This window comes from Bos grunniens, chromosome 11, assembly GCF_055505025.1.
Source record: "Bos grunniens cultivar Pamir isolate PY7600 chromosome 11, Bosgru_T2T1.0, whole genome shotgun sequence".
Taxonomy (NCBI): Eukaryota; Metazoa; Chordata; class Mammalia; order Artiodactyla; family Bovidae; genus Bos; species Bos grunniens.
The window spans coordinates 19296191-19312188 of record NC_141175.1 but is presented as its reverse complement, the minus strand read 5'-3'; the positions used below and the strand labels follow the sequence as shown (position 1 = coordinate 19312188).

General features: G+C 37.7%; 1 protein-coding gene across 50 annotated transcripts in view; it reads left to right on the top strand.

The window, feature by feature from the left end:
- The window catches only part of KIDINS220 (kinase D interacting substrate 220), a 96009-nt gene that overhangs the window by 68172 nt on the left and 11839 nt on the right, over positions 1–15998 (top strand). For 22 of the 50 annotated variants that reach the window (XR_015136395.1, XR_015136393.1, XR_015136392.1 and 19 more), the window contains 2 exons: positions 262–375; positions 12955–13083. Coding sequence is in view for 45 of the 50 variants with exons in the window: in XM_086325513.1 (XP_086181639.1) it covers positions 262–375; positions 12955–13083 (243 nt within the window). In the remaining 5 variants the exon portion in view is untranslated. Of the gene's footprint in view, positions 1–261; positions 376–1101; positions 1159–7419; positions 7453–12954; positions 13084–15998 lie in introns of all 50 variants that reach the window. The other 28 variants (XR_015136391.1, XM_086325493.1, XM_086325498.1 and 25 more) reach the window with 4 other exon arrangements.

Below are 15998 nucleotides of genomic sequence, written 5' to 3'. Positions count from 1 at the left end.
AAAGAGAAACTCTGGTGTCAACTTGTACAAAACTTTAGTTGCTTTATAAAAAGATTGTATTAAATCAACAATATAAAAATTTAAATAATATGACTTAAGTTTGGGTTTGATATCTTATAGAATATGAGTGAGGCATTTTTTTCTTCTGTTTTGTCACTTGCATTTAAAAATTTGGAGTTGTATTTTGTTGGTTAGTTTCATTTGATAAAGCTCATTATACTTTGATTTTGGTAATTGTTTTGTCACGTGTTTTCTCCATAGCCATTCTTTGCCCCCTACCTTTACACGCCAAGGTACTGCCCTGGCGGCTCCCACCATCTCATCTCACGTCCATCAGTAAAAACGAATTTGCCCAGAGATCAGAGCAATGGCCTAGTAAGTATAAAAAAGGGTAATTAAGTATTACAGTCAGAAATAGAAGTTTGCTTATTTCCTTTCTGTAGTAAAAGCACAACTTATTTTATAAATAGTTTCAAGAAACATAACCTATTACTAACACAAAATGTATTTTGTTTTCATTTTGGTCAGGATCTATGGAAGGAAAATGACTAGCAGCCTCAGGGAATGAATGACGAGTTGTTTACAACCAGAGTTTCTGGCCTAAAATGTATTGTTTGTTATCAAACTTTTACAACTGAACTTTTACATCTGCTTATATCTGATTTCTTTTTAAAGCACATTCATATATGGTATCTTTATCTATCTAAATATATGCTAGCCCTATGTATAAAAAGTAGCGTATATATTGGAGGAACACTTTTATTGAATAGCAGGAATTAAATAGGGCAAGGAAATTATCCAGATGTACTATTAACTCTAATCCAAAGCGAAATACATTTGGGCCTAAAATTCTAGGTGTTACTGATGATAAACTTAGTTTACCAATTTAAAGAAAGACATTTCTTGCTAATTTTTTTTTAATTAGGAGGTAAAAGCTTTAGAACTTAAACTGTTATTTAAATTTAAAAATAATATCATTGAAAAGAGTCTGATCACATTCAGGTGTCACTGTCACATATTATTTTAGCATCCTGTTCATTCATCATCCTTGTTTGGCTCAGCCCGTCACCTTTCACCCACACTCTTGTTTTGTGTTGCTAGGAAGTTATCAAGGAAGATGCTGCTGAGGGCCTTTCTTCACCCACAGACTCCTCGAGGGTAATGGAGTAGTCTTGTGGTGTGGACCGCGAGCCTCTCCCGCTTTTGCAGCAGTAACGACTCTTAATCGTGATGACAGCAGTTCACTAACTCTGCATTTGTGGTGTGATGGGCTGTTAGTGTAGAGTAGCTGAGTACTAATAATTATAGCTCACGGATTAATTAAAAAGCTAATGTTTAACTTTACCCTTCATTTCCTCCTGCTTTTCCCCTTTTTCAATGACGTGGGGTGGGTTTTGTATTTTTTCTTTTTTGGTCGTCCAGTAAGGAAGGGGTTCTTCCAGCAACCATCAGGAGCATTCACTTGGTGGTATTTGTTCCTTAATGTTGGGCCTTATTTTCACATTTGCCTGTTTTTTTTCCTGAAGTTGGTACTGCACATGTAGAATATTTTTGAAAATATTCATAATTGACCTTGAGACTACAAAAAAGACATTGTGAACTAGTTTGATGTAGACCAGGAATGGATCCTCAGTGACTCATGCTTAATCTCAGTGCCCACACTTAGTGTAAATTCAGTGCTGCTACAGTGATACTTTTATTTATCTATATACAGTTGATCCTTAAACAGTGCAGGAATTGGGGCACTGACCCTCCTACCAGCCTAAAATCCTAGGAGTCTAAATTAGAAACTAGAACTTATAGTCAGCCCTCCAGTGTAAATCTTTCGTCCTGATCTGTGGTTCTGTGTCTCTGGATTCAGACAACCTCAGATTGTGTGTGTTTGGGTGTCAGTCGCTCAGTCATGTCTGACTCTTTGCAACCCCATGGACTGTAGCCCACCAGGCTCTTCTGTCCATGGAATTCTCCAGGTGAGAATACTGGAGTGGTTTGCCATGCCCTTCTTCAGGGGATCTTCCCAACCCAGGAATCGATAGAACCTGGGTCTGCTGCATTGCAGGCAGATTCTTTGCTGTTAGTACTGTTATATTTACCACTGAAAAAAATCTGCATGTAAGTGGACCTGCACAGTTCAAACCTGTGTTGTTCAAGGGTCAACTGTATTTATTAAAATAAAATTTCCAGATAAACAAAGCTAGTCCAGCATGTAAAGGGGATTATTTAAAACTTTCCCCCAACACTTTAGGATGGGTTTCTTTAAAAAAAATAACTTTGTAGGAAGTCACTTTGTATATTTATTATTTAAGTCTTTGTACTTAATAAGTACATTTAATATGATGCGACTTAGAATCTTCATTCAGTCAATGAGGAATTTTAAGAACCCAGTTTGTATTTTTCAGTTCTGTTGATTTATTTGCAGAATGTTATGCCCATGTGAACATCAATCTAATATAAAGAAATGTGGCATAGCAGTTGGAATTAATTTAGTGAAATAGTGCATCCTGAATTTATGCATAATTTTTAACTTAAGACATGCGCTTGAATAGGCAGTGGTTTTGTAACTTTAATTTTCTTTGAGTTAATATTAGTGAAATAGAAAGAGAACCATTTTGGTGTTTTCATTGAGGGGCTGATTATTCTTTTTTAAGTCATTAACATTTTAGCTGAAGTGTTTGAGAGACTTCATTATCCACGAATGATAGACACAATAAACCATAGTAATTTCATTTGGGTGTTAGAGGAATCTTTAGTCCATGGATCATTGCCACCATATGCAAGAATGAGTTTTAGTTTAGTCAGTGAGTCTTTAATACATAGATTCATGCATGCAATGCAATTGTCTGAGCTGAAATTCCTCAGCAAACTTTTGATGAAAGTTAGGTCCTGTGAAGAATTTGATGGTCTTAATGACAGAGACATGCTGAAATAGCTATTCCCATCCTTAAGGACAACACTTGTAAGTAAAAGGTGTCTGTAATTTCAGGGACCAGTGAAGGAGCATTAGGCAAGTTTTAAAATGAGTTTTTGGGGAAGGGGAAATAATGCAATTCTTAAGTTGTGTGTATAAGCCCAATAACAAAGAGTAAACATGCTCTGAATATATTAGTGCCTTTGTTTAGTAAAATAACTGTAGGATTTGCTGTTCTTTTAATATTAAGTGATAGTTTTGTAATCTGCTTAGTGAATAATAGTTGCTTCCCAAGCCTTCTTTGCCTATAAGAAATTAACGACAGTAGCATGTAGCATTTATTTTGCAGTAGACTAGTCCAAGTAGAGACTTAGTTCAAAGCCATGTTAAAAAAACAGTGGTGGAAATGTGGAGAAGTATCTATCCAGGGGAACATTTTATGGGATCTTTATAACTGAACCAGCACAGAAGTAGTTAATGTAAACTTTTTTAGCTCTTCATGGCTCCTATGACTTGCCAGGCCTGTAGTAAAAGACTGTAATTCCTGAGATAAGACTGCAGACTGAGTTCACGTCTGTTCACTCAACTGTCCCCCTATGGGCAGCACTTGATGACCAGAGCTGCTTATGGATAAGCAGGAGCTACATAAACATTTTTGGACAAATTGTCAATGAGGACACAGAATAATGAGTTAAAAAAAAAAAAAAAAACACCTGATCACAGAGAGTTAACCAGCTCTCTGTGATCTTTTCAATATAGATGGTCTCATCTTTTTTTTTTAACCTCAAGAAATTTCTCATCAACCTTTATAAAGTGGATCCTTATGAAAACAACTGGGTTTTCTCACATTCAGGAACACTGTAATGACTGTGACTTGTGAAGGCCAGCCAAGACTTAGCAGATAAATTACAGATATGTCCAGGTGTTTCATGAAGGTGAAGATGCAAAATGTAAGCCTCTGTGCTGGCTTTCTTCCTCTGTGATTGTATAGTAGAGAAAATAAGTGCCAAATCTTAGAAAACTGACAAAGAATACATTAACATTGGGCCCGAGATAGGATCCCCAGGATATTAGAGCTAGAAAGGACTCGTGTTTTTCAGACTTTCAAAGCAGAAAAGACTTTTTAAGAAATGAAATCTCAATCAGAATTTAAGTTTATGAAACCAGTAAAAACAAGAACTCTGGCCTCCACCTTGGCAGATTTGCGTTGCCTCTGGGGGAGCCTCATGCTCTGTGCTCAGCCGTGTCTGACTCTGTGCGACCCCACTGACCGTAGCCCAGCAGGCTCCTCTGTCCATAGGAGCCTCCAGGGAAGAATACTGGAGTGGGTTGCCACGCTCTCCTCCAGGGGATCTTCCCCTCCCCAGGAATCGAACCCACGTCTCCTTTACCATTCTTTACCATTGAGCCACTGGGAAGCCCAGAGAACACCAGTACCCATGGTCTAGTCCAGCACCATGCTGTAGGTGTACCTGACCTGAGGCTCACAGGAGGGAGCCCTCGGTGCAGAAGTGGAATCTGCATGGCCAGTACCTGGAAGCGTTCCTCACCACTGTGCTGCCCCCTTTGCCTCCATTAATACTAAGCCTGACTTGGTCAGGAGCTTGGTGTTCAAGGTGAATAGGCCCTGGTGATTAGCTCTCCACCTTGGAGAAATTACTTAAGCTCTCTGATACTCCCTCATCTGGAAAAAGCAGGCCTTACCTCATAGGTCTGATTTAAGGATTACTCAGCCTTCGCATACTTGAATTACTTAATAATTATTACTATTACTACCATCCAAATTCCATGAAACTTTAAAGACTCAGAAACTAAAACTGTGTTAAATAACCTCTCCTCAGTGGTGGGAGTGGAGCACCCACACGCCAGTCATTTTAGATTAACTTGGCCCTTTATCTGTTGATGCTTTTCTGGCCCCCAAAGGTGGTTTGATTTCCTAGAATCAGTTTGTTTTCCTAGAATTGAGAAGGATTTCCAGGTTGTCTGAATGCTCCAAATACTTTACACTTTTGAAAGCTTTCCGGGAGAATTTTACTTGCTGCCTTTACCTTCTTTCAGTCTAGGCCCCTCTAGGAAGTAGCAGCATTCAGATCACCCAGTCACCATGAAGGGATGAACCCAGCAAGGAGGGCCATTCATGAGCCCCTCAGTGGCATTTTGTTGTGGTCTTTCAGAGAGTTGCCCTTTGAAAGAGTCACATTCGGTCTATTTTTATTTACGGTGTGACTACTCATTTTTCAAAGCAGGGAATGTTTCCTTGAAGAGGATGTTTTCAAAGGAGAGTAATGGAGGATTTCTTTATCCTTGTATCCTTCCTTGTATTACTTACCATCAAGTCCTTCACGTGCCTGTGTGATCATCCACTGTTTGACTACTGCAGTGGGATGGGTAGTGAACAAAACTGATGAAAACTCTGGCTTCCTGGAGCTGATGAGTTGGAGGGCTGCCAAGGAGGGGAATGATCAGTGCTACCAAGTCACTCTTTCTCGACCTTCTCTGCTGCAGGGTTTGCTTGGTAGCTTTAGATCAGCTGCTTCACTGAAAAGGCGTAAAACTGATTAGCACAACGTTGGATGGTAAAGAACTTCAGAGGCATTATTAAGAGCAGTAGTATCCTGCCTTCTGATGTGCCATTACTTTTAGAGATGGATGAAAATTACTGAATTAATAAAAGTCCTAGAAATGAAGGCTTGGTTTTCATTAAACTGAATCCAGTTGGTAGAATAACCAAGTGAAAAAAAGATGGGACTCCACTGTAGATCATTTTATTTCCACCACTGGTTTAGAACTAGTAACCTGTTTTGAAACAAATGGATGTCCAAATCATGCCTGTCTGTCATGGATGCCTGTCATTGTTCAGGAGCAAACTTGGACGAGAAAGCTAAAGATGCCATGGGTAAGGCAGGGCATGTTTCAGGTTTCCCTGTAGTCTTAGGTTGGGTGCTCTCTGCCAGCCCCCAGGACCTTGTCTCTGGAGATTCACTCACACTGTCTAAAGCAATTTAGTAGTGCATTTTTATTAACTGCTTTAGTTTGGAAAATTATTAACATTTTTTTCTTTTCATAAATAGTGAAAAACTGTATTCACTTCCAGCTTCAAAGTCTGTGTGCCAGACTTCAGCTCAAGAAAACATTTTTCCTAAACACTAAACTACAACTAAATTGGTTGAGACACTGTTGAAGAAATAGGATATTGTAATATTGATACCATTGAAATCCTAGAGTACAGTTAAAAGTTAAAAAAAAAAAATAACAAAATCATATTTTGAACTTGAGTTTTTTAAAAAGATTGCCCTTTGCATGTGGTATCAAACCTCATCTGTCAGCTTTAACCTACGTATTATTTCTCATGTAGTTTGAAGAGAAAGTTATATTTTCCAACTTGATAACAATAGCCTTCTTTTGTGTTTTGTTATCTTTTAGAAAACTGTAATCTCATCAGTGCTCCTGTTTGATATTTTTTCAAGTTTCCACAGATATTCATAGTAACTTTCTAAAAAAAGTACCTATAGTAAGTTTAATATGTAAACTAGAAAGCAGAGTTCCCATGAAGTGCTCCAGATAGTGAACATGTTAAAAGAACATTATAAATTGACTCAACATTGTTAGTTATTTCTAGATTATTTGAACTATTTTGAGAATATTTACCACCAGCCTAATCTGTGCAGAACAATAATTGATAGCAGTGTGTCAGCTTTGAATTAGGGATTTAAATGAGCTACAATCGGGAATTTCCTACTGGCCCACTGTTTAGGATTCTGGACTTTCCCTGACAGGGACCAGGTTCAATCCCTGGTTGGGGAACTAAGATCCCATAAGCCGTGCAGTGTGGCCAAAACAAAAAATAAAAAAAGAAAACTGCATTAGTAAAATAGTTACCCTACTGATAATGTGCCAATATTTTTTCACTGTTGCACTTATGATTTCTTGAGCTGCTAGGCTCTTATGGCCTTTCTTTTCAAATGATACTTCAGTGCATGCCCAGTGAAACAAAACCTAAATCTGAAAAGTATATTTCTGAACATTAACTATTAGTGTGACTAGAAAATGTTTTATGAAGAGATCATGTGAATTCCAAGTATTTAAACCTTACTATTAAAGGTTGCAATTAATCTGAAATTAATAGTTGTAGTTTTTTAATCAGAATGTTAAAAATTAATTTTTATAATAATTGTTTATAGTAGGAGTATTGACTTTTTATAGCAAATTTGATTTATCTGGTTTTCTTGTTGAATGTATGGCCCATGGCTTATTCTTCTAACAGGAAGAATATTAAATTTGAGAGTACAATTTTAAAATTACCAAGCACATGTTAATGAAATTAAATTATGTGTGTGTGTGTGGTGTGTGTGTGCCTGTGCACATGTTCCTTTGTGTTGCTATAGAGATGGTGTGTTCAGGGTCGTGGGAAAACAGAGTGACAGAAGTCCTGCCTGTGTTTATCACAAAAGTGTATTTGATGTTTTCCTTTAAGCTCGTGTCCTTCATTCTGTTTTATTCCTTCCTTAAAGCCGTGTGACTCTGGGTTTAACAAACAGAGACAGGTACAGAAACTTTCAGTGAAATCTTATTCATTTTTCTTATTTTAGTCTGTTAGAAGCAATCATTGGCAACTTCCTGCTGGGCTGTTTATAAACCTGTGCTCATTTCAGTGCCTTGGGTTTATTTTTAATAGCTGCTTTCAGCCTCTGCATGGCTCTCATTTCTGGCTAATCAATTCTAAGCTTGTTTGATAATTTACTGAAGATGATGATGTTACAGAGTGTAGTTTTAATCTACTTACAATATAAAATAATATAATTACATCAAAGTAATTTAAATGTTTTGTTTTACTTTGACCTGTAGGAATTCTGATTTGTCTATATTTTGAAGTTTGTAAATATTTAACAGTCTTAAGCAAACTAACATCTTCTGCATTCAGTTTTCTGTGTTAGAAAAACAGTTTTTTAGTAGATTGTGATATATACTGAAATGAACTTTCCTTGACTTGTAACAGGTAAATTTCAAGTAAGAATATGCATGATAAACTCTTAAGTATTACCATTCTATGTATTAAGTAATGTTTTCTATTAAGAACTTAACAGATTGAATTATTGAATATACCTTTTCCTTGTCAACTATTGTACTTTTTCTTCTTTTGCGAGGTTTCCATCCAAAGATTGTTGTTTCGATACTAAGGGTTATTTGGTTTCAAAATAATTTCATTGTATATGATTACTTTAGAAAAAACTGGGCGAGTATTTACCATTTCTCTTTTATTCAAAGAAGCATATTGTATTTTAATATATTAATAATCTACTCCTTATCTTGATAAGATCCAACTCACAAATAATCAATAGTCTAACCATAGCTTTGATGGAATTACAGGGTACCTGTGTGTCTTTTTCTTAGAAAACTCCTAAAAGTCATTCAAAAATAATATCTATCTTCTACATAATCCCCAATGAGGGACAAAATATGTTTTCAAGTGATAAAATGTAGAAGTCTTGAAGGATCATGAAAGTAAAACAATGTGGAGTTTCCTGTTTCAGAGGAAAGAGTAGTGTCTTTATTAACGTGTCTGTCTTGCTGAATTTTCTGAGGCCCTTCTTAAAGGGAATGTTACTCTCTGCTGCTAAGTCACTTCAGTCGTGTCCGACTCTGTGCGACCCCACAGATGGCAGCCCACCAGGCTCCCCTGTCCCTGGGATTCTCCAGGCAAGAATACTGGAGTGGGTTGCCATTTCCTTCTCCAGTGTCTGAAAGTGAAAAGTGAAAGTGAAGTCACTTAGTCGTGTCTGACTCTTAGCAACCCCATGGACTGCAGCCTACCAGGCTCCTCCGTCCATGGGATTTTCCAGGCAAGAGTACTGGAGTGGGGTGCCATTGCCTTCTCCAATGTTACTCTCTAACATTTTACATTTCCCCTGCCCCCACACAGACAGAGTTAATCAGTTCCATGTCTGTTATACTTGTTTTTTTTAGCACAATTAAAAAGCTTTTTGTGATTAAAAACTTTTTTTACTTTAAAATAATTTTAGACTTCAAAGATACAAAAACAGTATTCCCCTAATATTAACATCTTTCCTAATTGTAGTGTATTTCCCCAGAACAGAAATGAAAATTTGTACAATATTCTTAATACAGGCTTTATTTTAATCTTACCGGTTTTTCCACTAATTTCATTTTTCTGGTCCAGGATCCAGTCCAGTTGTATTTTGTTATTTCCTTACAGTTTCCTAATCTGTGACAATTCCTCAGTCTTTCCTTGTCTCTTATGATCGTAAAACTTTTGAAGAATACTGATCAGATATTTTGTAGACTGCCCTTCTGTTTGGGTTTGTTCACCATTTCCTAATGATTAGAAGGAGATTATACATCTTTGCAAGAGACCCACAGAAACGTGATGTGTGTCCTCTGTGTGTCACATTTGAGGGTCTGCGAGGGCCTGCATCTTCCCAGTGGTCATATGGACCTCAGTCATGTGGTTAGGGCAGCATCTGCTAGGTTTCAACACTGTCAGGGTGTGTCTTTCCCTTGTAATGAATGAATATTTAGGGGGAGGTACTTTGAAACTCTGCAGATAATCCTGTTCCTCCTTATACTTTTCTCATGAATTTTAGTGGTGTCTTGTGTACCACCGCTTCTGTTGTGTTTTCCAGGTGGTAATTTTCCTTTCCATTCTACATTTATTAATTGGAATTCTATAAGTAAAAGTTGTCTCTTCTTCCTCATTTACTTACTTACTCAACTTTTTATTTATATCAGTGTGGATTCATGGCATTTAATTCTGTGAATTATAATCCAGTACGATCATTATAATCCAGTTATAATCCAGTATGATCAAACTGTGCATTTGTGGTTTATCTAATCACGGAAATGTAGAGAAGTATAAATGTACCCAGAAAGAAGAAATAGGTTGAGGAATGAAAACATTTGAAAAACAGTATTAAAGATCATTTAAAAGATAAATACTGTTCAGCAATAAGAAAGAATGAAGTATGAATGCATGCTATAGCATAGATGAACCTTGAGAATATACTAAGTGGAAGAAGTGAGTTATGAAAGGTCACAGATTGTGTGGTTCTGTTTAGATATCCCAAATAGGCAAATCCGCAGAGACAGAAAGTAGGTCAGTGGTTGCTAGGGGTTGGGACTGGGTGTTGGGAGGCATGAAGGTTGACTGCTAATAGTGTAGAATTGCTTTTTAGGGCTCTGATAATGTCTTAAAGTTGAGTGTAGTGATGGTGTCACAGCTGTGAGGAGATACTTAACATCACTGAATTGTGTACTTTAAATTGGAGAATTGTTAGTGAATTATATTTCACATAAACCTATTTAAAAAGAAAGAAAAAACAAATATGGTTATTAAAAATTCATAGAAAGCATTTAAAGTTTCCATAGCACATAGTGGGTAATTAACACTTAAATATTGGCTGTTCTCATCCAGGCAGAAAATAGAACTATGTATAGAAATATGAAAACTAAATCGTGGAAATACTAGTGTTGTGCTGTACTTAGTATTTTTGAAGTAAGTGAACTTCAGACCGTATAATATATGGCATATTTTAAATTTATATTTAATTAAAAACAAGCTATAAATCAGATCAGATCAGTCGCTCAGTCGTGGTCCGACTCTTTGTGACCCCATGAATCGCAGCACGCCAGGCCTCCCTGTCCATCACCAACTCCCGGAGTTCACTGAGACTCACGTCCATCGAGTCAGTGATGCCATCCAGCCATCTCATCCTCTGTCGTCCCCTTCTCCTCTTGCCTCCAATCCCTCCCAGCATCAGAGTCTTTTCCAATGAGTCAACTCTTCACATGAGGTGGTCAAAGTACTGGAGTTTCAGCTTTAGCATCATTCCTTCCAAAGAAATCCCAGGGCTGATCTCCTTGCATTCCAACCAGAATGCACTGGTTGGATCTCCTTGCAGTCCAAGGGACTCTCAAGAGTCTTCTCCAACACCACAGTTCAAAAGCATCGATTCTTTGGCGCTCAGCCTTCTTCACAGTCCAACTCTCACATCCATACATGACCACAGAAAAAACCATAGCCTTGACTAGATGAACCTTTATTGGCAGAGTAATGTCTCTGCTTTTGAATATGCTATCTAGGTTGGTCACAACTTTCCTTCCAAGGAGTAAGCGTCTTTTAATTTCATGGCTGCGGTCACCATCTGCAGTGATTTGGGAGCCCAGAAAAATAAAGTTTGACACTGTTTCCACTGTTTCCCCATCTATTTCCCACGAAGTGATGGAACCGGGTGCCATGATCTTCGTTGAGCTTTAAGCCAACTTTTTCACTCTCCACTTTCACTTTCATCAAGAGGCTTTTTAGTTCCTCTTCACTTTCTGCCATAAGGGTGGTGTCATCTGCGTATCTGAGGTGATTGATATTTCTCCCGGCAATCTTGATTCCAGCTTGTGTTTCTTCCAGTCCAGCGTTTCTCATGATGTACTCTGCGTATAAGTTAAATAAACAGGGTGACAATATACAGCCTTGACGAACTCCTTTTCCTATTTGGAACCAGTCTGTTGTTGCATGTCCAGTTCTAACTGTTGCTTCCTGACCTGCATGCAGATTTCTCAAGAGGCAAATCAGGTGGTCTGGTATTCCCATCTCTTTCAGAATTTTCCACAGTTTATAGTGATCCACACAGTCAAAGGCTTTGGCATAGTCAATAAAGCAGAAATAGAATATTCCAAATCATTAATTTACAAATTTTTATGGGACTATCTTACATTTGTAAACTTCCTGAGGCTCCCTCTTATAAAATGACTACCTTACTGTCTGTTCAGTATGGTCTCATCTGCTAGCTATATTTATATGTAACTAGGTATATTTTATTTATATACTGTGTGTGTATATTTATCTATCAATTCATAATAGAGTATTATGTTAATGCTTTCATGTTACAAATAATGTTTAACAAGTAGCTCCCAGGCAGTTTTGGCTGTCATAGTCTACTTCTCTCTTGATGATAACAAAAGAGGCAGTAGAAAATTTAAATTGGCACATCCTTGGGGATAGGATAAATGATATTTATCATTTTAAGACTAAATTGACTGGTAAACAAGACAGATCATTTGTAACATTACCCTCTATACTAGTTGGCTTGTCTTCTCTTTATTTTGGTTATAGTTTCTATAAACTCTTTAAAAATAGACAATGGCAACAAAGAAAATAGAAAGTTGTAAGACCTGTTAAGCTAGGGTTCCAGTCTGAATCTACCACTAACTAGCTGTTTATTCTGTGAGTTTGAAGTCAAAACTTACCTCTTTGGACCCCAGTGACCACATCTGTAATTGAGGAGATTCGTATGTAATTAGCCACAGGCAAATACCTCTTTAGTATGTCTCTGTATTCAGAAAATATTTTTCTTTTCAGTAAACACTAGGTTTATTATTTTGATTTTTATTTTAAATGAGACTGAATTTTGATGGATTATATTTACTTCCACATGTGTTAAGTAATACTGTTGTTTACATTTACACGATTATTGTATAGGTTCTTATCCAAGATCTCTTGGATATAAAATATGATCAAGATCTGAAAACTTGAGCTGTTGTAGACTATTAAGGTAATCTGTGAAGACATTTAAAGCTGCTGAGTGTTAGCACTTTTAAAATTATCTCATAGGTTTACCTTTTATATTTTTTTGTATGTTATAGGCATCAGTAATTCCCCCTATTCCTTTTCTTTTTTTAAGCCCCTGTCTTTCTGTTATTAAGGGCTACACCTTTCTCTCTTGAGGTTTGAGGTTAGGCTTTCTTGAAGTTGGCCTTGGTTTGGCTCATGGAACTTATGTCTTCTTAGAAAAGTGGTTTTGATCAGGCTATATCTGCTCTAATAAAAGATACTCTTTAAGGTAAACAGTAGCTAAATCTGTTCTCTAATGGCATGTCCCATGCTGCACACATTCACTGTTTTTACTTAAGTTTGAAAATGTATCTTTAATTGAAGTACTTTATAGTGTAACTTCATAAGTGTTTCTCTGTCACATGACTGCATATATCTGACATTAAATGCTGTTTATACATGTGTTTTCCCACGACTTACCTAGGGATCAGGCCCAGCCTCAGGCACAATACCACTGAATTCGATGAACGTGGATGCGGTTTGTGAGAAACTGAAACAAATTGAAGGGCTGGACCAGAGCATGCTGCCTCAGTACTGTGCAACCATCAAAAAGGTGACCTGCACTTTTACCTGCTCACTCAAGGGCATGGGAGATGGGCTCTGTGGACAGCGAGCATTTTGTATTTAGGCTATCAAAGATGAGTTCTCTGCTGAGATGGGAAAGCTCAGGTGGAAATAGGTTTCTTACTATTTGTATCCTAAAATTGCCCTTTTATGCCTTAGTTTAGAGATGGATAAAAGAAAGCGCTGTGTTACAATGCTACTTCACAATGATCTCATGTAAGTCAAAAGTGCTTGATGAGAAATATTGATTGAAAGCTCTAAAGGATTTCAGATTAAGGTTAACAACTACTTACATTTCCAGTATGCAGCATAGAACATTTGAAAGCCTTTTCTGTTACACTTTCTTTAGTTGTAATATTTGTAATTTAACAATTATCCAAGTAAACCACACTTCTTCATGTCCCTCTAATTCTCACTTTCATGTCTTAGAGGACTCTGATCATGTCCCGTTTGATAATACCTATGAGTTTTGGGTTTGCAAGGCTGACACATTTGAAGAGGTTCTGTTCTTCCTAGATCTTTTATTGCAGTTCCAGTAATTACCATGAACCTGAGATTTCGAGGATGTCTTCCCATGTACAGGGCTAACTGAGTCCCAGTTTTAATAGATATTTCTACTAAGTTATACTTTTTCTATCAGACATACAGTGAAGTAGAACTTTAACAACAGCATCTAGTATTTACATACTTTAAAGGATGGCATCTAAAAAGTTAATTACAAACATATATACTATCTTACTGCCCCAAGAAAATGCACTGGTCATAGCAAACACCTTCTTCTAAGTGATGACTACACATGGACATCACCAGATGGTCAACACCAAAATCAGATTGATTATATTCTTTGTAGCCAAAGATGGAGAGGCTCTATACAGTCAGCAAAAACAAGACCAGGAGCTGACTGTGGCTCAGATCATGAACTCCTTATTATAAAATTCAGACTTAATTAAGTTGAATAAAGTAGGGAAAACCACTAGACCATTCAGGTATGACCTAATCAGATCCCTTACGATTATACAGTGAAAGTGACAAATAGTTTCAAGGGATTAGATCTGATAGAGTGCCTGAAGAACTATGGATGGAGGTTCTTGACATTATGTAGGAGGCAGTGATCAAGACCATCCTCAAAAACAAATGCAAAAAGCCAAAATGGTTGTCTGAGGAGGCCTTACAAATAGCTGACAAAAGAAGAGAAGCTAAAGGCAAAGGATAAAAGGAAAGATATCTATCTGAAAGCAGCATTCCAAAGAATAGCAAGGAGATATAAGAAAGCCTTCCTCAGTGATCAATGCAAAGAAATAGAGGAAAACAATAGAATTGGAAAGATGAGATCTCTTCAAGAAAATCAGAGACACCAAGGGGACATTTCATACAAATAATGGGCACAATAAAGGACAGAAATGGTAGGGACCTAACAGAAGCAGAAGATACTAAGAAGAGGTGGCAAGAATACGCAGAACTACACAAAAAAGATCTTCATGACCCAGATAACCACGATGGTGTGATCACTCACCTAGAGCCAGACATCCTGGAGTGCGAAGTCAAGTGGGCCTTAGGAAGCATCACTACGAACAAAGCTAGTGGAGGTGATGGAATTCCAGCTGAGCTATTTCAAATCCTGAAAGATGATGCTGTGAAAGTGCTGCACTCAATATGCCAGCAAATCTGCAAAACTCAGCAGTGGCCACAGGATTGGAAAATGTCAGTTTTCATTCCAACCCCAAAGAAAGACAATGCCAAAGAATGCTCAAACTACCACACAATTGCCGTCATCTCACAACGCTAGCAAAGTAATGCTCAGAATTTTCCAAGTCAAGTTACGTGAACCGTGAACTTCCAGATATTCAAGCTGGATTTAGAAAAGGCAGAGGAACCAGAAATCAAGTTGCCAGCATCTGTTGGATCATCAAAAAAAGCAAGAGAGTTCCAGAAAAACATCTGCTTTATTGACTACGCCAAAGCCTGTGACTGTGTGGATCTGAACAAACTGTGGAAAATTCTTCAAGAGATGGGAATGCCAGACCACCTTACCTGTCTCCTGCGAAACCTGTATACAGGTCAAGAAGCAACAGTTAGAACCGGACATGGAACAAAAAACTGGTTCCAAATTGGGAAAGGAGTGCGTCAAGGCTGTATATTGTCACTCTGCTTATTTAACTTACATGCAGAGTACATCATATGAAATGCCAGGCTGGATGAAGCACAAGCTGGAATCAAGATTTCTGGGAGAAATATCAGTAACCTTAGATACACAGATGACACCACCCTTGTGGCAGAAAGTGAAGAGGAACTAAAGAGCCTTTTGATGAAAGTGAAAGAGGTGAGTAAAAAAGCTGGCTTAAAACTCAACATTTAAAAATGAAAATTATGGCATCTGGTCCCACCTCTTCATGGCAAATAGATGGGGCAATAATGGAAACAGCGAGAGACTTTCTTTCGTTGGGCTCCAAAATCACTGCAGATGGTGACTGCAGCCATGACATTAAAATACGCTTGCTCCTTAGAAGAAAAGCTATGACCAACCTAGACAGCATATTAAAAAGCAGAGACATTACTTTGTGGACAAAGGTCCATCTAGTCAAAGCTATGGTTTTTCCAGTAGTCATGTATGATGTGAGAGTCATGTGTGGATGTGAGAGAAAGAAAGCTGAGTGCCAAAGAACTGATGCTTTTGAACTGTGGTGTTGGAGAAGACTCTTGAGGGTCCTTTGAACAGCAAGGAGATGGAACCAGTCAATCGTAAAGGAAATCAGTCCTGAATATTCATTGGAAAGACTGATGCTGACTGAACCTCCAATACTTTGGCCACCTGATGCAAAGACCTGACTCACTCATTGGAAAAGACCCTGATGCTGGGAAAGATTGAAGGCAGAAGGAGAACGGGACAACAGAGGATGAATGGTT